The 27,510-nt window shown below is 35.1% G+C and overlaps 1 protein-coding gene across 3 annotated transcripts in view; it reads right to left on the reverse strand.

Annotated features, from left to right (window-relative positions):
- The window catches only part of BCKDHB (branched chain keto acid dehydrogenase E1 subunit beta), a 206,492-nt gene that overhangs the window by 37,286 nt on the left and 141,696 nt on the right, over positions 1–27,510 (reverse strand). For all 3 annotated transcript variants that reach the window (XM_032409388.1, XM_032409392.1, XM_032409390.1), the window contains one exon: positions 23,322–23,408. In XM_032409388.1, the coding sequence (XP_032265279.1) occupies positions 23,322–23,408 (87 nt within the window). The remainder of the gene's footprint in view (positions 1–23,321; positions 23,409–27,510) is intronic.

Raw genomic sequence — 27,510 nt, forward strand, 5'->3', positions numbered from 1 at the left:
TCCCACATCGGGCTCCCTGCTCAGCGAGGAGTCTGCTTCTCCCTCTCTCTGCCTCTCCCCCACACTCGTGCTCTCTCTCTCTGCCAAATAAATAAATAAAATCTTTAAAAAAATAAAGCTGAGAGAAAAAAAGATGTGAAGTAAGTTTACTGCCTTCTCCCAAACCTAGAGACAAACTTGCAGCTTAAGGATGGAACAACTCCTCTCCTGAGGACTCGAGTTGTAAGCTCTGCCCAACCAGCCAACAATACCCAGTCTCTAGGCCTGCAAATTATCAACCCCAAAATACCACAGTGCCCCAAATAAAATGAGATACAATTTCCCTAAGGGTGTTCTGAATACTTCAAATCTATTCACAATTCATTCAAATAAAATAATCACTAGTAAAACTAAAAACTAGACACATAATGAATCCATTGAAGTCAGTTAGTGACTGAAAACAACCCAGCATAGAATAATAGTTGTGTTTCCTTGATTGATGCTGTTTTTTTAACTGAGTACTTTTAACTGAGTCAACTAGGTAATAAAAATTTAAAACCTATATTCTTTCCCCAAGTATTTATATCATCACAATGAATCTTACCTGTTTAGAGCTTTTTGTTCATGTTCGTTGAAATGTAAAATTTTCTAAAAAGATGTGTACAATTAACTCATTATGTATTTCATTTCTTTTATTTTTTTTTATAATTTTTTTTTTTTTAGAGAGAGAGTGAGCATGAGTGGGATGGGGGAGCAGAGGGAGAGGGAGAGAGGATCCCAAGCATACTGAGCAGGCTCCACACTCATCGAGGAGCCCCATGCAAGGCTTGATCCCATGACCCCGAGATCATGACCTGAGCCAAAATCAAGAGTCAGACACTCAACCAACTGAGTCACCCAGGTGCCCCATCACTTCTTTTATATTTAATGTTGATTTTTAAACTACTAGTTCATCATTCTTCTAGAGCATAGTAAGAGAAAAGTTTTAAAGGATATTAAAATTATAAAAAAGATTCCTTGAATTACATTTCTATTTTTTAAGCAAGGATCCAGGTGTCTTACAAAATACACTTATCAACCAATGCTGGGAAACAACTTTACAAGTTGAACATCAAATTAAAGATCAAACCCTTTACACTCACAACTCACAACATACAGACATACCATCTAACAATTAGTTATCTGATTATCTTTGAAGAATTGTAAAGGAAGTCAGAAATTTTGCTTGCCAAATTTTTCCTATCATTAATGTGGAAGTTTACTGGTATTTGAAAACTGAGATTATCTACAACCTTTTAAAATTACATAGAATGAAATCTTATAGTTACTAAAAAAAATAACATCATAAACATGCTGTTAGAAATAATGACTACTTTTATTAAAAAAAAACTGGCCAAAATTTATGATAATATCAACTGTTACACAATTTCATCATTTTATAATGCTTACAAAGTTATCTTGCTATTAAAATACAAAGGATTATTCAATTAGGGATTATATATAGCATTTGTTTTTTTTTATAGCATTTGTTTTTATATCAGTAAAAGTACATTAAAACAGACTGAAAAGTCATCCTAAAACTAATTCCAGTGGTCCAAATTCTTCAAAAGCATGCTTACAAATATTTAACAGAAGTACTTTTCAACTTTTACCAGAGATACAGTATTTGTTTTTCCGTCACACAGATTTTAGGGAAATTCAGCAGTCTAGAATCAGAGGACCAAGGTTTAAATGTGCTATCTACTAGCTGTGTGATCTTGATCAAGTTGCTAAGCTTCTTTGTGTCTCAGTTCTTTCACCTGCAAAATGAAAGTGGGCCGACAGTGGGCCCTATCTGATAGGATCGTTTTTTTGGTTACAGCTTTGTATTAACAATATTATAAATGCAATAATCCATGTCAAAAGCTTAGAATGGTATCTAGCATAATAAGTGCTGGCTCCATATCCTTTACTGTATTTTCACTTTTCCTTAATTACTTAGCTCCAACATTTTTATTTATTTTATTATTATTATTTTTAGCTCCAACATTTTTAAAACCTTGAAATTTTTTTAAAAGATTTTTAAAAATTACCAAAAAACTGGAACAGTTTGGAACATTCCTTTTAGGACATGCTGCTCCTATTCATATTTTCTTGGAGACTGACCTAAGTGGAACTTTCAGTCGAGGAATATAAAGCAAAGACAAAATAGAGACACAGCTCTAAGGAGCTAAAATGTCTGCATGATAGTGAAAAAAAAAAAAAATGGTCCATAGCACCATTTTATGAACTGGTATAATTTCCTACACCCAAGGAAAGAAAGAAATGGGTGATGAACGCCAGGCTGACTTGTTGACAAAGACAGTAACACAAAAGCCAATTACCATAATCAATTGCTAAGAGAAAAATGTATACAACACAAACAAAAGAAGATGAACAAAATCACAGAAGAGACTGTCCTTCCAAAGGAGGGATGTGGAAGTTCGAAGAGTTTTTATTTCCATTAAATCCAGGAGGAGGAGGGGGAGGGGAAACAGCATTCTTATTGTTCTCGTTTTATTGTGGACTTGCTTTTTGAAAAAGAGATCTTGGCACAGGCAGAGTAGACTCGGTAGTCTTTTCCTAACTTGCTCTAGGCTTACAAACCCTTGCTGGTTCTTATGCGATGCCTGTGTCTGTCCCATGGGTAGGTTTGTGTGTGCACACTCAGGAGCAAGCAAACAAGTTCACAGGGGATCACGAGAAATCAGAGCTGAAGTGGGAAGTTGGGTAGGACACGCTCTAAGATTCTCTTTTCTTTATGATTTCATGGGTTCTGCCCTAATTTTTAGGGTTTTTTTTTTTTTTTTTTGGTCTATCATCTATTTTTGCCACACTTATTTATTCACTTACAACTCAGAAGTGGATGCAGCTAGTTTTGAAGACGCTTTCTTTTCCCCATCTAGTCGGCTAAATTTACTACCGTACACTATTTCAACACTAGAGGATCTTGACACGGGATTATGTAAATCTCACTAACTGAAGCCAGAAGATACAACAGAGGTATTCTTTGAGTTCAGGTAATACCATGGGAAGACTTTTCCCTGAATGATTTTTTTTTAACCTCCTAGTTTTAATAAAATAAGGTCCTATCTACATTTCTTGCCACGCACACCGGAAATTTTGTCTTTTTTTTTTAAAGCATCGTTGTCCCATTTAAACTAGCACTGATATTTGTGAATCTCAAACCTAAGTAGTGCTGCCACGCCACAGATCTAAGTTTTCTAATAAATGCTGCTTTGGGCATTGCAATGTTTGTTTCATAGCAGAGCTCCTATTTCCTTTTTCCCCCAGAATTTTGTTTTAGCACAACTTCATAGAGTATTTTCCCTTTAACAATGTAACTGAAGAAAATAACAAATCCAAAATATAGTTTAGAGCTAAACAAAAATAAAAGCTCAGTTAATGATAGAACTGGTTGTTTTCAAGGTCTGCCTAGTCAGAAAATTCAAATTCCCTTGATATGCAATGACCTATAACAAACACTGTGCTAGCTGTATTAGAAAATGCTTCTATCGCCTACTTGACAACATATGGCTTTGCCAGAAAAGTCAGCATTTCAAGCAACCAGTCCTCCAACATGGTTCATGCTGATTATATCATGATTATAGACCTCAACATGTTGCAAAATAAAAAGGTGTATTTAAGCTTTTGGCATTCACAAGAGATCATTCACAAAACTCATATGAAAAATCTAGGATCAGAAAAAAGAAGAAAAATCTAGGATCTGTTCTCAAAAATACTTTAGTATAACAGTTTTAATTATATATTTAATATGAAATATATTTCAGTACATGCAAAGATACTTTTCTCCTAGAGTTTTTTTTCCTCCTAGTTTTAACATGAGCTTCCTATATATATTTCTGAGATGAATCACTGATCCACTATTAATTCATCTCCTAATGTAAATATTTAAGTATTAAAAGCTGAATCAAACTGTAAAGGAATACCTACAAAAATGTATTCTATTTTACCTTTCACTATATGTAAATATGCCTGAAAATATTTTGCATTCCACAAACAGAAACAATCTTTTCTTGATATACATTCTACTTGCCAGATACAATAGGGAAATAGCCATTAAATTCAAAAGTCTCCTTTTCATCTGCATATAGAGAGAGAGAAAGGGAGAGAGAGAGAGAAAGGGAGAAAGGAAGAGAGAGATGCAAAAGCTTAACTCCCATTTTTTTAGGACAGTTCCTAGAAGAAAACAAAATAAAATCTATTTTTCCAAGTGGTATTACTCATCCTTTATAAGAATTGATATTTAATTACTGAAATGTTGTTCATGTCCGTGCAGGAGGGGCGGGGCGGGGAGGGGGGACACTTTCATCTTCTTGGCAAAACAAAAGTTTTCTTAATATTTGACTTCTTTTGTAACAACCTTCTGCTTAATTTAAATGGATTTCATTTGCATATAGAAAAAATGGGTTTTGAGAATACAAAACAAAAACATAATTACATTTTGGATTAAATAAGAGAAAACCACATGGTCATCCTGCACCTCTGAGTGAGACCCCACACAGGGGATCCAGTTCCACATGTTCTGTTAGTTTTCTACTTGGTTCGCTGGGATTAATTACTGCCATGTTCACAACACATAAAGAGTCAAGAGAGTGGATGGAACCTGGAGACAGATGTGGTACAGTTTCTAGTTCCTTAACTTGCCTGCTACCCAGGCACAGGCAAATTAATTACCCTCCCTGAGCCTCAGTTTCCTAATCTGTAAAAATGAGCATAACAGACACTTCATTAAGATAGTGAGGGAGGAAATAAAAGGTGTGTCAAGTTCCCAGCTGAGCACTCAGCACACAGTAGGGGCTTGAGAGCTACCCTGTCTTCCTCACCCATCCCCCAAGCCCTGGCCTTGCCCTTCAACCATTGTTAGAGAATCTGGACCAAAGAATGTTCAGCACCTACAGTTATTCCTAGCATACCCTTACATCATTTTGATGTTTGTTGGGTCTGTAAAGATATTCCCACTTTCATTCCTCCTATTGGTCACGTATGTTTTCTCTCTCCTTTCATTGATCAGTCTTGCTGGTAGGTTATCAGTTCATCTTTCCTAAAAACCAATGTTCTTCAGTTTTGTCAAGTTCTCTGTAGTCTCTTCTTTTTTATTGTTTCTGTTATTATCTTTATTATATATTTTGCTTTTCTTTCCCTACCTTAAGGTAGAAACTTTAAACCTTGTTTTAAGGTTTTTTTTTTTCCTTTCAAAGATGAGCATTTATAGTTTGCATATTCCTCTAAGTATTATTTTAGCTTCTCTACACATACTTTATTTTGTGTGGTCATTATTATTCAATTCATCAGATTTTATAAATTCCTTTGTTATTTCTTCTTTGGCCTACTATTATTAGAATTTTACTTTTAATTTCCAAACATTTGAGTATTTTCTAGGTATTTTATTAATATCTCATTTAATTCCATTGTGGTTAGACAACACACTATGGAAGATTTCAAACGTTTGAATCTTATTAAACTTGTTTATGGTATAATAACATATGGTCTATTTTGGCCCACATTCTCTGTGCACTTAAAAGAAATGTGTGCTCTGCAGTTTTTAGTTATAGATCTGAGTTACCATCTGGTGTTGTTTCCTCTCAGCATGAAGAATGTCCTTTAGTCTTTCCTGTAGCACAGGTCTAATGGCAGTGAATTCTCTCATTTTTGCTCATCTGAACAATTATTTATTTTTCCCTCCATTTTTGAAGGCCAGTTTCCCTGAAAGTAGATTTCTGGGTTAGTGGGGGTTTTTTTGTTTTTTTTTTTTACTTCCATAAAGATGTCACTCCATTGTCTTCTGACTTCTGTTGTTCCTAATGAGAAGTAGGACAACTTTGGAGTGCTGTTCCCTGTCTACAATGTTTCATTTCCCCCACTCTGGCAACTATCTTTGTCTATAGATTCTATGTCTTTGAATTTCCTATGTTTTTCCTCCCCTTCTGAGACTTCCATTACAACATTACCTTTTCAACAATATTAAGAGGGCAATTGAGAACCATTCTCATCATTATTTAGTTAAATTAGAAAGAGATAAATAAAAGCCTATGTGGATCAATTTAAAAAAAGAAGAAAAGCCTAAACTGAATTTTTGTTAAATAAATACTGCATTAGTGATTAAAATTACAGGGATATTTGAAAACCATGCTACCAAATGTAACATTTATCTATGAAACTAAAAGAATTTTATAGTTACCTTCATAATTACTTAAATTGGTATTAACTATATTAGTTGTGTTACTCAAATTATGGCATTATGAAAAAGATGAAGAATAACACCATACCCTAAGAAACTTTAAGTTACTTGTCCAGGGCATTTTTGCATTATCTGGATCAAATTTTCTATTTTTGTCTGATCTGTAAGATATTCTGAAGCTATCATCAGAAGTATGTGTTTCTAGCCTTATTTTTAATTTTTTTTTTAACCACAATTATATTCATTCAAGGAGCAGGCTGATCCCTGAGGCTACTCAAGAGTGAAGAGGGCAGAAAGAATTAGAAAATAAGATTAAGCAGTAGAGCAGCTCAGGCTATAGTAAGGAGTTAGGATTTCATGGTGAGGATGGGTGGGGGTGGAGGGAACTCCACTGGGACAAGGAAATACATGATCTAATTTGTACTTTCAAAAGGCTATTCCAGCTACTCTAAAGGAAAAACTTGCAAGAAACTGATAGTTCAGGGAAGAAAGATGCTGGCTTTGATATAGGTAGTAGAGGTGCTATGTGGTCAGATTAGAGATATATTTCTAGAGCAGTGCACCTCCTTATGGACTGAACGCAGGGTGAGGGGAAAACAGGCATTCATGAGGCCTCCCAGGTTTTTGGCCTGAGGCAGGGAACACAGAAATTAACAGTGGGTTTGGACATTTTTTTTTAAAGACCTTTCAGACATCCAAATGGAGACATGAAACAAGCACTTGGAAATTTTGGGATAAACAATGCCTTCGATAAAGAAGAGAGTTAAAAATCACTCACTCATACATACAATTCCTCTACCTAGAAATAACAAATATCTACTAATATTTTAGAATAATTCTCTTGAACCTTACTAAATGCACTTGAAAAATAACCTTCTCTAAATGCTTTTACCCAAGAGTGACTATATATAAATATCTCAAAAAGGAAATAAAACTATAATTTAAAGCAGAAGTCCCCTTTGATCATAGTTTTTTAGCATCCTAAGGTTTTCTCTGAAAAATCTGAAAAAAACTTTCATTAAATAAAAGCGCTATCATGTGGGATAGTATCTGTCGTCCCTAAATATATTGAAGTCAATTTTCTACTATAGCAAACCAAGATGCTATGTGAACTGACCAACTATACCAAGTGAGAAATGATCTGTTAGCTATTTATCACTTAAGATTACAAACGATTACTATTTTATAACATTTACTATTATCACTGCACTTTGTTCATTCCTTGATTTTTTTATGGTTAACCAGTGCAATTTCATAATTACTTCACCACCTGATATAAATGACAACCCTCCCTTTTCAAAGAAGAGAGGCATTCAACTTTGCACTGGGTATAACCCCTAAAGGGCTATGGAATCAATGAAAAGGTGGCTATTTTTAGCTTAAATTTTGGACTATGCAGTAAAATTTTAAATGCAACCATACTATCTAAAATGCCTTACTAGAATCATAAAAAAAAAAAAAAAGAAAGAAATCAAAGAAACTCCCCCCCCCCCCCACCTAAAAAAAAAGATTTAGAAGTTCTAAAAATATACAGATTGGCCATTCAGGAATCCCTCAGCAATGAGGGTTTTATGAATCTCTGTTTGCTGGAAACAGCTTCATATTTGTTCCCCAGAGTTTTAAAATGTGAGAGCTATTTATGCATGTGCACAGTTACGTTCTGTCCCCTTAAACAAAAGGACACTTAGCCACTCCTGCTTTCTAAACTTCTAGGCTTCTCAACACGGGGTGTTACTCTAGTCACTACATACATGAACAAAGGCCAGGCAATGAAAACTACAGCCATAAGCCCCAGGACAATTTGTGTCTATACACACACACACACACACACACACACACACACACACTGACACAGAACTGGTAATGCAAAAAAAGGTTTTAAAATCTTTAAAAAAGATGAAGTTTAAAAGTTTAAAAACCTTTTTTAAAAGATGAAGTACAGCTTGTATAACACAAAACTTTGGGAGACTATACTTGATGGTGCACACAGTTCTGCACCACGGTATGAAACAAAGATCGCTCCGGAGAAGGGGTGCCTCTGCAGGAGGGAAACAGCTATCATTTCACTTCCTTTTGGAAGTAGTGTCCTTATTTACCTTATTTTATTTATTTATTATTTTTTATAGATTTTATTTATTTATTTGACAGAGAGAGAGAGAATGCGTGCACAAGCAGGGGGAGCAGCAGGCAGAGGGAGAGGGACAAGCCGACTCCCCACTGAGCATGGAGCCTGCATGGGGCTCGATCTCAGGACCCTGGGATCATGACCTGAGCCATAGGCAAACACTTAACCGACTGAGCCACCCAGGCGCCCCAATTTACCTTATTTCAAATGCATATTTAAAGCATTTTTATGTCATATTTGCTCCTAAATCCCTATTATCTATGAGATCTTGATCTTGCCAAATGGGTCTTTTTTCAAAAACATACACCCCCCCCAAATCAGCATGCAATTAAATCAATTTTTATAGAATCATTTCAGGCCTTTAATAATTTAATTCAGTGTAATGAAAATAAAGTTTACTGAAAGACTAAAGTCACTGAGATGGTTAACGAATATCTCCAGATCCTTAATTTATCATTTGAGGAACAATATAATTTCTCCCTTCGGCAGTTATTTCAAAAAGTCAAACTTGTAAAAATTAAAAGCTGTCATTAATAGAAAGGGTCACTTTATCATTCTCTGATTGGTAAAACAGCTAACAAGTAAAAGGCATAGTAAGTCACATAATTATATTTTCATCTTCATTTTGTACACAATACAAACAACTAAACATTCACTTTAGGGAAAATTTTAAAGTTATTTTAAATACATTTAGAACTTGTTGACATTTTAAGCTATTAAGGATTAATGTCCAACACAACAAAGTCATTGAATGATTCCCAGGTGGTGTGCCAATAACTAAAAATAAATTACACATGAGAACAAGTACTGGCAGCCACTAGCAAAAACAACCCATCTTAAATTCTTCTTTTACATTTAAAAAATATAATCACTGAACAAAGAGATGGTACTTATGTTTATGAGTTTTTTCATTTTTGTTTTTTTTTTTTTTTTTTGGTTCTTGGACATTTAAGAACTCTAAATTTGATTTACCAAGAATCCTTCCTATCTAGGCCACTGTTACCCATCCTTAAGATTTAATTGCATAACATGGTAGTTGACATATTTCCATAATCCCCCTAGTTTCAATTTTAACAAATTATCCCTAACGGCATCATTAAAACTACTGTTAGCTATGATATTGTTGGAGGAAATTAACAACGTAGGTAGAAGTGTCATCTATAACACCCCATTCCTTTACACCATTAAAAAAAAAAAAACAGGAAAAAATACACACTCACAGACTTCATACTGATAGATGATTCCCTTTAAAAATGCGTCACAAATGCTAATAATTCTATAAATTTTTTTAAATATCACCTTTGATCAACCCTGTGTAAAAGAAAATATCTGCCTCCATCTGACCTCATTCCTCTATCTTCATCCAATACTACAGGGCACTTCTAATTTTTGCCTACTAGGATGGAGAAGGCTTTCATAAGCAAAAACTACCCTGAATAATGCTAGTGTGTCCATGACGAGAGAAGAATTATAGTTTTGCCTCAAAGATCCGTATGTTTGCTGAAGCTAGCAGGAACAGCAAAGGGAAAAGAAAGGGAGGGAGGCAAGATGGCAAGAGAGAAGGAAAAAAAAAAGGGTACTGTTGGTCTCTGGCGGGCTAACGAAAGGAATCCCAGTGGCATGCTTGCTAATAGGAACATCTAGCTTCACCTACATCATTGTGGCTCCCATGGCTCTAAATATAGGTTAGGCAAGGTCCTAGTTTTATAAAATACATGGGTTTTATTAAAATGGATACTGTAATCATTAGGTAAATTGACAGCTGTGTACATAATAAAACATTCCATCAAATGAAAAGGGTACTTTATCAATATCTGTATAATACTTCATTATTTTAATGTACCTGAACTATGTTTTTGGAACTGCCATAAGAAAGCTGGTTTTAATAAAATATAGGATCATGTGATGTTGGAATATTATTCACAAAATACATTCAATTTGGTCTGCTATACACTCTTAGGTAGAAATTGATGCCCAGAAAAGTCCATGGTTAGGAAAACAGAGCATAAATTTATTGTCAGGATGCAGAGGCAGGGGATTCTTCAATAATGAATTGAAAAGGTAAGATTAAGTTTCAGTTTCTTTAACTGCTCATATAGAGTTAACCACTGGTATTTTAAAAGGAATAGATTAAAGGAGAAAAATGGTGATAGAAAATTTGAAAATACAAGCCATCTCAGGGAATACCAAGATTCTGTCTGACTGGTGCAGAAAGCACTCAAAATACAGGCATGGGCAGCGGGGGGGTGGGGGGGCACCTGGCTGGCTTAGTCGGTGGAGCGTGCGACTGTTGACCTGGGGGTCATGAGCTTGAGTCTCATGTTGGGCGTAAACATTACTTAAAAATAAAGTCTTAAAAAAAAATACACACATGGGGAATATTTTATACCCTCTGTAGTCTAAGCTGGGAATATAAAATTGATGCAGGGAAAAAAAATGCAGAAATGTAGTTATTAAGAGGGTAAACAAATCCTACCAAAAGAAAGGAAATAATCAGGACTTGTAAACATGATACAACTATAATTGTAGATGATATAAATAATGGATTTTGAAATACTAGTCATCTCAAGGCACTTCTTAAAGCATAAATATTCAGACCCTCTTAAGAGAACAGTCATGAATTATACCTCTCCCCTAATAATTTTGATAAAGACAAATTCTTGGCGCCATATGCAGTATAAAACTACCCTATGTAGCAAATATCATTATATGGTCCTTTACAGGATCAAAACAGAAAGGTATGTTTCTTCAAGTGGATCAAGAAATAAAGTGCCTTCTTTGACATAACTTGAAAGAAAATAATCAAATATTCAACATTTTCCCAATCAAATCCAAATTTTCAGACCTTCTGCAAATTAAAACATCTTTAACACTTTCATTAATATTGATAGATTTAAAAAACCAAAACAGTTATAAGCTAGATGATTTATAACTTTCATTTTCAACTGCTTGTTTTTGAGTAAGTGCTGATTTTAACTTGTCTTAATTTTCACAAGTGTTTAGATTCAAACTGAAAAGAAAATTCATTAGCAGTAGTTAATCTCTGTTTTAATGTCTATTTTAAATGCAAGCATGTTTTGGTGAGCTGTGAACCCATTCATGAAAAGAGATGATGGCCCTTGTAACAAAGCATAAACTAATTTGAGCTGTAAATTTAATTACATTAAATTACCAAAATAAAATGAGCTTTCAACAAGAGCAACTTTACTGCCCACCAAGAAGGATGACAAACTCGCTGAGAATTTTAGTTCTGTCTCCCAGAGGCCAACCCAGCCCCTTACTGATTGTGAGTACAAGGCTGACAAAACACACCTAAAATTTCTTGAAAAATTTAATATGCTTCTCCGTATTTGCCTACAATGTTACAAGGGATCCAAGAGGGTCGGCCAGGTCATGGATAGATGCTGTGCTGTCTCTCACTTAGAAAATTTTAAATAATTTTATTGTAGTTTGAAAAATCTTAAGATTATACATTAAAAATATACATATTTTAAAAGAAGGGAAACTATTTCATGCCAAATAAGGAAATGATATATTTGCAATCATTTACAATTTTGAGGCTACAACTAGACCTTCAAGAATTGCTCTGAGAGTAAACTACAACTCTAGGTGCTAAAATATAATTTAAAGGTACCAAATCATAGAAATCACTGTCACTTTTAAAAGAAAGTGATGCTTTTCTTTAGGGAATCTATTTTACTCATTAAATAGTCTATTCATTCTAGGAAATTTCACTGATAACTATATAAAAGTAAATATCTTGGGGCGCCTGGGTGGTGCAGTTAGTTAAGCGTCCGGCTCGGTTTCGGCTCAGGTCATGATCTCAGGGTCCTGGGATCGAGCCCCGCATCGGAGTCTACTTAAGACTCTCTCTCTCTCTACTTCTGCCCCTTTTCCCCACTCTCTCTCTCTCCCAAATAAATAAATAAATCTTTAAAAAAATAAATGTCTTCTTTAACCTCACTAGAGAATCAGGAGGAGAAAAAAAGTATCAACAGGTTATTCATAAGAAATAACTTTGTCAAAAGGACACAAAGTAGCAATGTGAAGGATAACAGCACAGGATATCAGTACTTATTTTGGAAGTTAACACATAAACACAAAACAAAACTTTGGCGGGGGGGGGGTCAGTCAACAAACTGGGGTGGTGTATACCAAGGACAGTGGTTCAATCTAGCAATTTTTGTGACTAGCAATTTCTATATACAACACAAACCAGAAAGATATCATTCTTCTTCAAAGAAATTACTAACAGCAGCGATGCTTGGGGGCAAACAATTCATTTAATTATTTGAGTGCCTGCTTAGTGTCAGGCAGGGTTCTAGCCACCGAGCTCACAGATGTGAACAAGCCACACACGGTCCTTAAGCTCATGAAGCTTGCCTTCTACTGGGGCAAGAAGGACGCAGAACAAATAAACAAGACACCTACAGACAGTTCAAAGGCTATGAAGACAGTAAGACAGTAATGTGATGGGGGGAAAATTCTGGGGTGGACAGCTATTGTAGATGGGACATCTGGGAGAGCCTTTCTGAGGAGGTGCTAGTTTAAAACTGACGTTATTGGGGAATCCACATACTCCTTAAATAACATCTAACTAATGACTAAAGACTACATGTTTATAACATAATATTTCACTTGAGTACACATCCTTTCAAACATTCCAGCAGTGAATTTTTCCCATTCAACTGGCAGATCAGTCAGTCTTAAGTGGGATAGACAGGAGTGGTTTTGGGACATCACCAAAAGGACAAAACAAAATGCTGACCAAAGGTTACAAAGAAAGGGCGAGAGGAGGGAGGCATATAATGAATGTGCCTTTGGGGACCACTTCTGACAGAGAAAATATTAATAATTGTGTGAGAGAAACTGGAGCAATTTATCATTACCCAGAAAGATGGAATGGAGATGATCTTTCTTCTGACTGGCTTACCTCCAAAAAGATTTCAAAAAGAATGACAGCAATCTTTCGAAAAGCTAATACTAAAAAGAGGGAGAGAAAATAAGCAGGGGATCCAATATGGGTCTCAGTATCCTGACCAATTAACACGGGAAGGTTAAATAATCTGAATAACCCAATGTAATGCTGCTTTCACTTTTATAATGAGAGCAATAAATCAAATAGACCATGCGTGTGAGGGATGAAACTAATCTGCAGAATAATGGAATTTATGTAGTAGGGTTTACTGGTTTAAATCCATATCATATCGCAAATCTGAGTAGGTAGCCACTATCACTAAGAACAGCAATTCCACAAACTCAAATACACATGATTAAGGAACCATGTCAAAGTAAAGTACTATGATATTTTTAAAATCAAATTTATGAGCAAAATGGGTTTTCTTATTTAAAACAGTTTAGCAAGAACTGGAAGATTCACCATGACATGTATGAGACACATCTAACTACAAAAAAGCTTTTAATTATTATAAATGCTTCTGTACATAGAAAATGAAGAAATTATTAGGAAGAAAATACAGACCCAAAAAAGTCATATTTTCTAAGTTTTTTCCCCCTATATCTAGGTATACATATTTTTTTTTCTTTCCACAAAATTGGGCAAGTAAAACACCTGTAAGCTTGCATAGTGAGTGTTTCACTTAATATTATATCCATACAAATATTACCATGCTGTCAACTATTCTTTTAATGATTTTCATAAATCTGTAACATTCATCATATGGATAAACCATAACTTATTCAACTATATTCCCATTGTCATTAATGTTATTTCCAATATTTTCCTATCAAATGACTGGCACTGAGAAAAATGCCCTTCCACATTTTTGTGTGGAATTCCAAAGTGAGGATTTCTAGAATTTCTTAGTCAGAGGAAATGCACACTTTGATGAGTCTTAATACTCATTCCCAAACTGATTTCCTAGAAAGATCGATCTATTTGTACACCCACCCTGCACCATTTCAACACTAAATACAATTTACTTTTTTTTTTTTTTAAAGATTTTATTTATTTATTTGACAAAGACACAGCGAGAGAGGGAACACAAGCAGGGGGAGGGGGAGAGGGAGAAGCAGGCTTCCCGCTGAGTAGGGAGACTGATGTGGGGCTCTATCCCAGGACCCTGGGATCATGACTTGAGCCGAAGGCAGACACTTAACCAACTGAGCCACCCAGGAGCCCCTACAATTTACTTTTAAGCAGTACCGCTCTTACGAGTAATAAATGATAGGTATCGCATTTTTGAAATTTACATTTTCAGCCATAAGTGGCATATATTTTCATGTTTACTGGCCACTAATAGTTGTAAAAAAATAATCTGTCTCTGACCTTTTAAATAAAGGTGCTATTAGTTTCCTTATTAATATTTAAGAATGTTTAATACAATATTATCTTTTGTCATGTGCCTCCACACTGACCCAGTTGCCACTCTCTTTTTAATTGTGCTTGTTTTTGTCACACAAATATCTTCACTTTATGCAAATATATTAATCTATGACAATACGGATCCTGTTGCTCTTTACATTTCTGCTCAAAAATTTGTTACCCATCTTGGGGCACCTGGGTAGCTCAGTAGGTTAAGCAACCAACTTGTGATTTTGGCTCAGGTCATGATCCCAGGGTCATGAGATCGAGCCCCCATTCAGGCCCACACTCAGTGCAGAGTCTTCTTGAGATCCTTCCCTCTCCCTCTGCCCCTCACCACCCCCAAATAAATAAATCTTTTTAAAAAATTTTCTTACCTATCTTAATATCACTTATTTTCTACACTTTTCTTTTAGATTATGTGGCTTTCTTTCTTGTTAAGTTCTTTTAGAGTTTATTTGAAAAATGTAAAGCAAAGGGCAGGTTTGAGAGATTTTTAAAACTCAACATTTGGTGGGCTGGAGGGCTAAGGGAGATGACAAGGATAAAGAGGGAGTGAAGCAGAGAGATTCAAAAGGAGAAAATGACATTCCATGTTGAGTGAACAGCATTTACAGACTGATTTCTACTTTATGCCTCTCCCTTTCTTAAAAAGCCATGTTTCTGGAAGTCATGTTTCCTTGTTTTAAGTCTTCACTCATTCACTCACCAGCCCAAATATAATATGGCCTCCATCCTGGCTACAACCCTACATTCATCAAAGTCACCAATGTCTTCCAGTCACCAGTGTCTTCCAGCTAAAAACCATCAGTCTCTAGTTGACTTAAACTCTAGAAGAATTTAATAATGTAGGCCACATACTCTATGTTGAAACTCTCCCTACTTGTCTTCGGTAATGGCTTTCTCCTACTCACTTCTTTCTCTCTGGCCACTCCATCTCACACTCCTTCACAGCTCTTCTTCCTCTCTTTCTCTTAAATGTTGATGTCCCTGGGGTCTTCTTCTTTAGAAACTTCCCTCTTAAGACTAGCCTATTCTTATGTGATCATACCCATACCCCTGACCTCAGCCATCCCCATAAGATGATGAATCCTTAATCTTTTCCTACACCTTAGATTCTCTTCTGAGCTGCAGACACACATTTTCATTCTTATCTCAAATTCTACAAGTCTAAAATGAATTCATCATCTTCCATAAAAGATGTGATTAAACCTGTTTTCCAATAATATTCTCCAGCTCAGTGAAATGGCACCTCCATTCTAAAATCACCCAACCTGGAAACCAAGCTAAGCCTTATTCTTAACTCCTGCATGCCTCTCTGTCATCCGCCCCAGTTCCTACACGACTCCTGTCTCATCAGTAAGCAAGTCCATCTTTCAAATTCTCCCACCTTTAAAATTCACCGTTCTCTACACCACCACTCTCATGTCCTTGACTTAGGAGACCCTCAAATCTCTCATTTAAATTATTCAGATGGTTTCTTTGTTAATCTAACTTCCTGCCACACCCCTCATGATGCATCCTCAACACAAATGCCAAAGAGTTTTTTCCTAAATTGCAAAGCCTTCTAAGTTAATTTCCTGCTTAAAGTCCTTTTAATTATACCCTTTTGCCTTAAACAATGAAAATAATTGTGACTACTGTTTTCCTACTACAGATGGTTCCTGATTTACCGTGGTTCAATTTGCAATTTTTTTGACTTTATGATGGTGTGAAAACGATACACATTCAGTAGAAACTTAACTTCAAATTCTGAATTGTGATCTTTTTCCAGGCTAGAGGTACAATACTCTCTCTCACGATGCCGGGCAGGGCTGTGAGCCTCAGCTCACGGTCAGCCAGGAATCACAAGGGTAAACAACCCATACACGCACGACCATTCTGTTTTGCACTTTCGGCACAGTACTCAATAAATTACATGAGATATTCAGTACTTTATTACAAAATAGACTTTGTGTTAGATGATTTTGCCTAATTGCAGGCTAATGTAAGTGTTCTGAGCACATTTAAGGTAGGGTAGGCTACGCTATTATGTTTGGTAGATTAGGTGTATTAAATGCAGTTTTGAGTTACAATATTTTCACCTTATGATGGATTTATTGGGACCTAACACCGAAAGTTGAGGAAGAGCTGTACTTCCTATTTGCTGGGAAATTTATGAGGGGTATTTTAAACACATTATGGGAGAACTGAAATTTACTATCAATGTGAGATGGCTCTGCTCTGTCATATCTTTTTCCTCCACACAACAAATTCCTTAGTATTACATATAAGATTCTTTACGGTCCAAACCCTACCAACTTATTGATCCTTACCTGGTGCTACAGCCTCATCTACTACTCTTCAACCATAACCAAACACTGAAATCACTAGAAAATCAATTCTTTTTCCTGCCTTCTTACTCCTTCTCCCTAGAATCACAACCCACCTTCACCTCAGGGTCATACACATCCTCCAAGAGTTAACTCAGCTGACCTATGGGTTAGGTGATCAAGTTTTTTTTTATAATCCCACAGTCCTCAGAATATTTCCCTATCCAAGCATGTACTATTGTATAACTATCTGTTCAGCATCAATTTTTGCTACTAAACTTGTGTCACTAAAATAAGAGCTCCACTTCGTGAATGAAATGCTCAAATTGAGGCTGTACCCAGAGCACTCAGTAAAGTTTGGTTGCAGGAATTAATTATCATTCAAAAAATGACTGATAGGACAGCACATTGGAGTCAAAAAAGATGTGAGAAATAATACTGGAAACATTGGTTTGGGCAGATGAACATCTTTAATGCCAACATAAAGATCTTATTTCTATAGCCCAAGAAGACCTATTGGAGGTCTTCAAACAGAGGATGGACAAAATTTGATGTATTAAGGAAACAGTGAATAGTAATTTGATAAGATATGAGAAGCTGAGGGGAGGAGATAAGTAAGGAGACAATTTAAAAGGTCCAGAAAGGGATGTGTAGGTAGCTCATTCGGTTAAGCATCTGCCTTCAGCTCAGGTCATGATCCCAGGGTCATGAGATCAAGTCCCACATCAGGCTCCTTGCTCAGCGGGAGCCTGCTTCTCCCTCTGCCTGCCGCTCCCCCTGCTTGTGTGCTCTCTCTCTCTCTCTGACAAATAAATAAAGTCTTTAAAAATTTTTTAAAAATTAAAAAAAAAAAAAGGTCAAAAAGAGTTGAGGAAAAATAGAGTTCATTTTGAGACAAGCCGATTTCCAGAAGCTGGCGGTTATCCATGTGCTAATGTCCACCTTTTCTCACTGTCTCATGTGAAAAATCCTTTCACATAAACCATTTTCTCATACAAATTTCTTATCACTACCAAAACTAGCATGAAGTTGAAATTTTGAGTCTAATGCTCCATAGGCAGAGTTAAGTCCTGAAGGGTTCAAATTTGAAAGTTTTAAGAACAGCCACACAAATGGTTGGGACTGCCCAAGAAAGAATGGGGGAGACAGAGGGCTGAAGGTGGCACCTTGGCCCCATTTACATGACTGAGCAAAGGAGAAAGAGCCACTGGCATGATCAGGGCAAGGAGGAGGACCACCAGAGTGTAACCTGGATGTAAGTACAAACTACAAACAGTGGTGTAGCAGCCCCAACCGTGATGCAGGACTGGAAGGACTTAGTCTTCTATCTATGGCCATAGAAACTTCTGGGTGAACACTTAACAAGCTTCCAGGCAAAATTCCATTTAAAAAGAGGCCATCCTCTATCTGAACACTGAAACTGCAGTAAACTATTCATCAAATTACTACTCTGATAGCCTTCTCTGATGACTCTTACTTTACAACATCATAATTTTAATTAAACATTGTCCACAATGATAAAAACTCAAGACCATGTAGGAGTTTCTCTCTCTCCTTCAGACTGATGTTTTTAAGCAGAGTGTTGGTAAATTTCGTAGGAATAGGAAGTTTATTTTTAAAAATCCTTCTGTAGAATCCTTTCTAACAAGAAATGGTAAGAAAAGCAAAATTCCTTTACTTGAAAATTATGAAAGTTTCCGTTTACACAGTGATTTGTGTAAACCCTATAAAAATCCTCTCAAAGTATTAGAATATGATTACCTTAAAAATATATGTCAGTCCGCACAATTTCCGAGTTCTTATTCTAGGAAAAGAGACCGCACAGAAAGGATGGAACAATGGTATGGAAACTTACCATCCTCTCCAACTGGACACTTTATTGCAGACTTATTGCTTCCATGTGTTAAAAAAAAAAAAAAATCAAACCTTTAAGCCAACCCCAATCCCTAAAATTTTTGGCGCTCTTATTGAGCATTGAATCCAGAGGAAAAAAAAAACAAAACAAAACATTTTTTTTAATCACAAGCCTATCAGAGTCAAGATTTATTTCATCATTATGGGAATGTGCTTGAAATTAATAATAAAGGTTGGTTTCTCCAAGGCTTAAAGAAATTATACTGTTTAAAGCTATTAAATACCACACATTATTTGGCCTTAATATTTAAATAAATAATGCCTACTTTGAACATTGCAATCTAGAGCATATAATATAAATTAATTAGAGGAATATTAAAATGGATGAGGTTTACACATTTCTTTTGGCACAGTAATGATTTTTTTTTTAAACCTGTGGTTACATAAAGCTGAGGAATACAAACATCACATGTAATTAATCTATATAATTTTCTGAAGCAACGAAATCTTTGCTCAAACTACACAATGAGGTCAATGAATTACCTAAACTCTGTCATCTTTGCACTTTTCTACAAATCAGGGTGCACGATGGAAGGCATAAGTCCCTAAAAGCAGCATATCTCCAACTTTCAGTGTGTGTCATATGAAAGAAGGAAAAAGTTCCCTCACCCCCAAAGTGAGAACAGATGGGAATGTAAAATTAGATGGGAAGAGACAGTGAAGCTTTGGATGACCGACCAAGAAATCTTCCCCGGGGTGGGGGGCCAAATATACCAGACCTCTTTTTGTTCTGCCTCCCAGTTAACTTCCAAATTCAATCCAATAAGAATGCAAAGCAGTTCTTAGATTCGATGCATTGGTTTTGATTTCTGTAAGCATTCATATAAATTTCATGAAGAAGCTATTGACAAATCCGTTTTAAAAATGTTATGTTTAATCACTTCTGTGAGTTTAACATGACTTCGAACTAAGACTGTTAACAATGAGTATTTTTTTAATAAAATAAATGGCTTTAGGAAAAGGGACAACGGGCAAGAACAAACAAGATGTGGACAATGAATTCCTTGTATGATGGAGGAGCCATCTGCCATAAATTGAAAAGTTATGTAAATAAAGCATGAATACATTTCATATTCATTCTTTTCATATTTTATCTGTACAACTAAAAAAAAAAGCTTAATAGTAATGCCAGCAATACTTCCTATACCTAGCAGAAAAATGTTCTACTGATATTCAATCTTATATAGCATGATATAATTTTTCTATCTAAAAATACCAACTATAAACTTGAAAGAATACTCCCTATAGTGCCTTCTTGTCTTCAATATTTTTTATGTTTAATAGGGGTAATAATTTAAAACTTAAGGGAAACTGAAAATGGTGCTCTCAGATTCGAATGTATTTAAAAACACTAGTTTTACTGTAAATCGTTATTCTCTTAAAATATTGTGATATTAAAAGCAATTTTTTGTAAGATTAACCATGACCTTTTGAAGAACTACCAGAGATCTTCCAGAAAATAGTGCTTGTGGAGCAGATTTTTGGGTGTGTGCTCAACTTTTACATAAAATTTTCATCCATTGATACAATAATGAGAATAATCCAGTATTTTAATCAATAATGCTCAAAATTTATAGATCATTCTCATCCATAATTTCAAACTTGTTTTCCAAGACAATATAAGTTCTCTGTGTACCTTTTCCCTGCTGTCCCAGAAAACTGGCTTTCAATATCTTAACCCTGTTTTATCTTTTTTTTTAATCTTACATTGTAGTTTATACAACAAAAAGAAATATAGAAATATGAATCACTCCAAGTAGTGAAAGCAACTGTACCTCACACTTAAGTAATTTCAGTTTAAACAATCCAAGGCGCTGGTAACGTGATAGAGGTTTCACTTATAACAGGGAACAAGGCCTTCCATAAAAAAGATGCTTAATATAGGACACTGTCGTTAGTTGAATATGTGCATGAAATAATTACTAAAAAGCAGATCTTATTCTTCAGATTACTCTGAGTTATGCACAAACATTATTACCGAAAAAGGGGAAAAAAAAATCTCTCAAGGTGTCTTTTTTTTTCCCCCTCTCTTATCAATACATAAAAGTCACAATAGGCAAACATTTGGGGATACTGTGTTGATTTCATTAAAATCCATTTTCCATACTTTACTTAAGCAGAAACACCTGTATTTTCAAATTCATCCTCATACTAATAAATCCAAATACTAATCCCCCAAAACATCAAATGCTGATCCCTCTACATTATTGCCTTAATTCATTTTATAGTTAGTTGGTTGAGTGATTTTTAACATGGAACACAGAACTTTTTATAATAAATTTAAAACTTCTATCTTCCTCTTGGGGCTCGGGGGAACTTTGAATAAAGAATGCATATGCACAAACTCAACATTTACTCAAGACTCCTGTCCTAGCTCCAGATCTTCCACTGTCCTTTTAAACTGGGTGAGTCAAACACACTCTGGACAACAACCACTAGTGTGTAAAAGGAATGGGGTCAGATTAGGTCACGATTTCTCAGGCTGTAGCCTGCAGACACCTATGGGCATATTCTTGGGAGTCAGAGAGGGTTACAAGGTGTCTTCCTGTTATGCTACAAATATAATTATATTTCGGATAATCTTGTTCACAACTGTTACCACCGATCATTATCACATAATTTCAGGATCTGATTTTAACACGGTGGTTATGATCTTGTTCGTGTGAGCTTTTTGTAATGACTGTGCTTAACTTGTAATAGGGTGTTCCTCGAACTGAAATCCACAAATGTATTCTTGAAGCCTGATATTTTTCTGCTAACACAAGTCCACATACTATTGAAGACTGATAGACATTAAATTAGATGATCTTTCTAATTCTTTTCAAGTCTGAAAAACATGTTACACTCTACTGCAGCTTACTAATAATTTATGGAGATCCAGCTTAAGCACACTTAGAGAAAACGGACTTCACAGGAGGAGGAGTTATAATTTCTAATTCTATGCTCTACTTATTTTCTTTTTACATTTAAATGCAAATGAAATTTTCGAGATAACAAAATGGCATTCAGTGAGCAGAATGAATAAGGCTATCAGATCAAAGTTCTCTTACCAAGTCACTATCATTTCAAATGATTTAGTGGACTACATATTAACTAGGAGTCAGAAAATTCCAGTTTCTTTTTCCAATTTCGCATCTGACTTGAAAGAGTATCTTGGTGTTAAGAGTGATTTGTTCTCATGACCCCCACTTTTTTTTGTTTTACAAAGTTTGTACATTATGCTACTCAATGAATAAAATGTACAATAAATACCAGGCACTCATGTTATATAATAAGTAGTATGCTTCACATTTTAATTTATATAATAAATAAAAAAACAAATCTGTAAAACTCAGATATTTGCTTTTCTTAAGTTTTGTTAGTGACAATATAAATAATGTATAAAAATAACAGCATAGTTTTTTACTATAAATTATGGATTATATTGATCTAGTTTTAAAAACATTTATGTTTAAATCTGCTTCATCTAATTTAAAAATATTTACAATGCTGTCAATTTGCACTTAAAGATAATTTAATATAGAAATTAAATGCCTATTTTGGCACTGGTTAAAAATCATTGTTTACTGGTTAAAAGTTTAACTTATAAAAACTTATCATTACTCATAATCTTACGTCAAATTTTTAAACAATATACTCTTGAAGGAATTATCAACTTAACATGTATCTTAACAATAGAATCATCTTAACACCAGTAAAGAGAAGTAAAATGTTTGCAAACTTGTAAACATTCTTAATTTAAAATGCATATACTTTACATTTAAAATAGCTATTGAATTTTTAATTTTAAAAAATTAGGAAAAATGAAACTCATTTAGATCATCTTATTCCTGTCTGTGATATAAATGCAAACAAAAGTTTTAAACAAAAATCCTTCATAAGGCAGTATGTGGAATTTTATTCCCTAATTTGCAGCAGTTTCTACTTTTTAAAAAGAAGGTTTTAAACCATTTCTAAAGCATGGCTAATAGCATAACACAATTTGATTATTAATTAAACTAATAAAATCACTTATTGATTTTGAAATTATTTAGTGAATTTATAATATTGACTTTTGACAGATGCATTCTTTTGTTAAGGTGAAGGCTGTGAAAATCTAAGATCAACATATTGCATAATAAGTTTAAGTTTTATCAAAAGAGAAATAGCACATTCAGATTTAAAAGTTTTCATTTCTTGTTCTACTATCAAACATAACTAACATCAGTTTTTAAACTCATTTCAAACTTTCTTCTTCCTATAAAGGAATTTTCAGCTTTTATTACTTCAAGATTTCTTTTCTAGAAGATGTAATTAGGCCATTAACTAAAGGACGGTGGAGTCGAATGGAAAACGTGCATTTCCAAAAAGTGCATACTTTTATATATTGTGATAAGGAACTTTTTTCTTGGAATAGACAAGTGCAACTGCACAAATGTTAAAACTGGTGCCAAAAAGTTACCCTACCTGAACTGTAGAGCTGATCTCCGACGCAAAGCCGCCTGTCAAGGGAGCCTCGTGACTGATTAGCAGTCGCCCTGTTTTGATCACAGACTGAAAGAGAAAAGGAAAATCTGATGTTGAAGAGAATACATGTTTTCAAGTATATGATGGCAGTCTTGATTAAGGAATAAAAACAACGTATTTCAATCCAATAAATAATTAAAAATTAGTAATACAGTTTTAGGTCAAATAAGTTGTAACTTTCTCTCACTGCAGTTATTTGATATTTGCACTGTTACAAAAATTTTCAATATAGTTTATAGTCCTACAAAAGAAAAATGAGATCTGTAATTCTGTCATTAAAAGGCATTCCATTATAAAACACTTTTGTGTTACAAACTAAATCACAGTCTTTCATGTTTTTATCTCAAAATCATTTTTTCTTCATATTACCTTAAGAATGAAAGTGCTTTGTTGGGTTCATTTTCGGGTGTATTTGCATATAAACAAACAGCCTTGGGAAATAGGGTTTTGTGGAGAAGGAACACATGAAAATAGCATGGAAAAGCTGTAACGCAGGAAAAGCTCAAGCTACTCAATATTCAAGGAAACCTAGCAGGAAGAAATCACTGCAAAAGTACAAGGGTTCCAGCCGTCTTTGTTCATGTGCATTAAAATCTGGTTAACCACCACAACTCCATTTTAACCTAGAAAATGTCACAAACAAAAAGATGTACTCTCAATACTGGCTCAGTGTGGTTGTTCACCCAGCATGATATACTCTGTACCATAATAAATCAAAAAGAATAGCTTATGATATCATAGCAGGATGACAGCTGTGTTGGAAGGTAAAAAATATTAAAACCAATAGCAAGTTACTGCTTCAAATATATTGAATAATTAATATGTTGCCAAAGAGCAGGGATAATGTCTCTTCTACATGTCTAATAATGTGATACCACCTCTCTTAAATTATACATTAATATTTTGTGAATATAAGATCTTCCAAGCAAATATATGTATATAAATTAAAAGACTGCCTTCATTCTAAGCAATTAGAGTTTAAAACCTTAAAAGGAGCAGATGTTAAACTCCAAGATATGGCCAGTAGCCATGATAAAAATAAGTTATTGTGTCTACTGAGTACATAGTGACTTAAAAACATAAAATTTTATGAACACCTTAATGAATACCATCCCTGCCCCCAGTGAAATTCTAACCTTCGTATACTGGTATTTGGATTTTAGGACTGTGATTAATTATGCCATTTATGAAAGTCACAAATTAAATTTTAACGCACCTGGTTAGAAATATACAGAGACAGAAATAGTCCACAATCACGAAAAAAAAAAAAAAGCAAATGCGTTCTCAAAGGACTCTCTAAAAGAAGTCCTGACCTAAATGACTACCAGTTAAAAAAACAGATTTGACAACTAAACCTTTCTTATCGCTCTGAAACCCAAAAGTCTGCCAATGTATAAGTGCCCAAGGATGACATAGCTAAAATCCATCCCAGCTAGAGGATGCATCTTAACTCACTGGGAGGTAGAAATGAGAAACTTCTATAAAAATGCTACTGTTACCTTAAACCTCCACACAACAGAATTGGTATTTTTTATTTGAGCTGAGTTCTATCCAAGATCGAATGACAACCTTCAGAATGATCCCTGAAGGCCAATAAGCAACCAGGGCAGAGAGCCTGGCTTCCTATAGCCTGCAGAATATAGTGGGGAAACAAAGCACAGGTGTAGCCAGGACGAAAGCTTCCAACCCTTGGAGTTCATGCAACATGATGAAATCTGGAGACCTGCCGAGTGTCCTTCAGCAGGAGAAAGGCTAGATAAACCAAGACATAGCAATACAGTTGGATATTATGCAGCCACAAAAAAAGACTGAGGACAGGGAAAGATGCCTATGGTAAATGAACTGATAAAATGAGCAAATGGGGTGGCTGGGTGATAGACATTGGGGAGGGTATGTGCTATAGTGAGCACTGTGAATTGTGCAAGACTGTTGACTCACAGATCTGTACCTCTGAAACAAATAATGCAATATATGTTAAGAAAAAAAAAAAGAAGAAGAAGAAGAAGATAGCAGGAGGGGAAGAATGAAGGGGGGGAAATTGGAGGGGGAGACGAACCATGAGAGAAGATGGACTCTGAAAAACAAACTGAGGGTTCTAGAGGGGAGGGGGGTGGGAGGATGGGTTAGCCCGGTGATGGGTATTGAGGAGGGCACGTTCTGCATGGAGCACTGGGTGTTATGCACAAACAATGAATCATGGAACACTACATCAAAAACTAATGATATAATAATGTATGGTGATTAACATAACAATAAAAAGTTTTAAAAAATTATAAGGAAAAAACAAAAAAAATGAGCAAACTGCAGAACAACATAATCTCATTTTTACAAAAAAACAAACAAACAAACACCACAGCAGTGGGGACACCAATATACATAGCTGTACATCCTGAGCCAACATGTGTAAATAGTCTGGAAGGATTCATTCCAAACTACCAAAACTTGTTTCTCCTAAGGAGTGACAGGAAGGAATTCTTGGGAAAAGACTATGTAAAATGCATTTTTATATTATTGGAAGTATTCCCAATAAGTCATTATTAAGTAAAAGTAAAGCCTTGAATTAATGCTGAAAGTAACAAGTACACACTGTTGTAGTCATGATCTCCTCAAAAAACCTAACAATTTTTTTTAATGATATTTTAGGAGTAGCTTCCAATACAAGAGAACCCTAAGGTCCCAAGCTCCAGCAGCAAATAGGCACACTAAGAACACAGGGAGTCAGCCTTCTCCTGCCAGTCTCTGTAGACTGTGCTCCATGGCAGGATGATGACCAGCTCACCTCTTGGTCCTTAAACTGTTGGATTCTACACAACATGGTCAATGAGCTATTAGCATCAGAGAACATGAAGCTCTTCAACATCTCCGTATGTGTGTTATGTACCTGTGTGTTCTCGGATCAGGAGTTATGCTGACAGTTACAGAAGAAATTCCAGAAATTTCTAAAACATCAAGAGCTAAAGGTTAAACACAATGAAAAGTAATAACACTGTGAGTTTCTGGAAATTATTATGGTATACAAACTAGTGAGAGACAGTGTGGCAAGAAGAGAGGAGTCAGAAATAATGATCATCATCAACAACTGGTTGTCCTATACGTTGCTATGTGCTAGGCTGTGAGCTGAGCATTTCAGATTGATTACTTAATTTAATTTGGAAAGCACCTAAGTTTCATTTTTGCTTCTTAAAGTCAACTCTTGATATCTGAAAAGCATTAAAATGTGTAAAATAAAATTACAACAAAATTCTGAAAAATGCCAAAATTAAGAAGTATCTGTGATATTTTCCAAGTCAAATCACCAAAGAATTAGCATATATTGTTAATGACTGAGTCTATAAATACAGTTCAATAATTTTGTAAGATATAATTAAATTCAACCTGGAATGTGCTTTTTTATCATTCATGATTTTAACTTACTAGAATTCCTGAAGATTGTTTCTTTTCTATACTCCTTTGGAAACTATTAACACTTTGTTAATATTATGATAACGAGATCATCACAAATCTAGAAAATTAGAGACAGTTTTACTCTATTCTTTGTGATTCAATTAGATATTCTGATTAAATTACATGTTTTTGGTCAACTTTAACAGGCATTTCATTTTCACACATTTAAGCACAATGATACACAACTGCCAGGTTATACTGCTAGCCAAATTTAGCATTTTGAGGTATTTAGTAAAAATTAACATGGTGCCTTTTAACAGGGATAGCCATTAACCTTTTTAAAATAGCTAAAGAAAAAAAAAAATTTAAGAGGGTTTAAACAACTTTTCAGTATGAAAAGCTGAACCTATCAGAGCCAGGAAAGATCACGTAAGGCTGGATTTTCCAGGATCTGCTTCTTAAACTTCTTGCCACTAAGACCTGCTCCAGGATCCTGGCCTCGGGCAGAGGGAGCACCCGTGAGTTAGAGACAACAAATGGCACCAGGGAAAGCTAAGCCAATTAAAGACTAGGACTGTGAATAACTGTTCTCTGTATCCCCTACCATGACACAAAAGGGCTTTGTTTCCTACACCGGCTCCAGAAGATTTGTCAAGAAAACTTTAGCAGCAATTCTGGAAGGCTAGGAGTGAAACAGACTGTGGCTGCTAAGTCAGTTAGCACTGGTCGGCCCTGGATTTCTCTC

This window comes from Phoca vitulina, unplaced genomic scaffold (assembly GCF_004348235.1).
Source record: "Phoca vitulina isolate PV1807 unplaced genomic scaffold, GSC_HSeal_1.0 scaffold11, whole genome shotgun sequence".
Classification (NCBI taxonomy): Eukaryota; Metazoa; Chordata; class Mammalia; order Carnivora; family Phocidae; genus Phoca; species Phoca vitulina.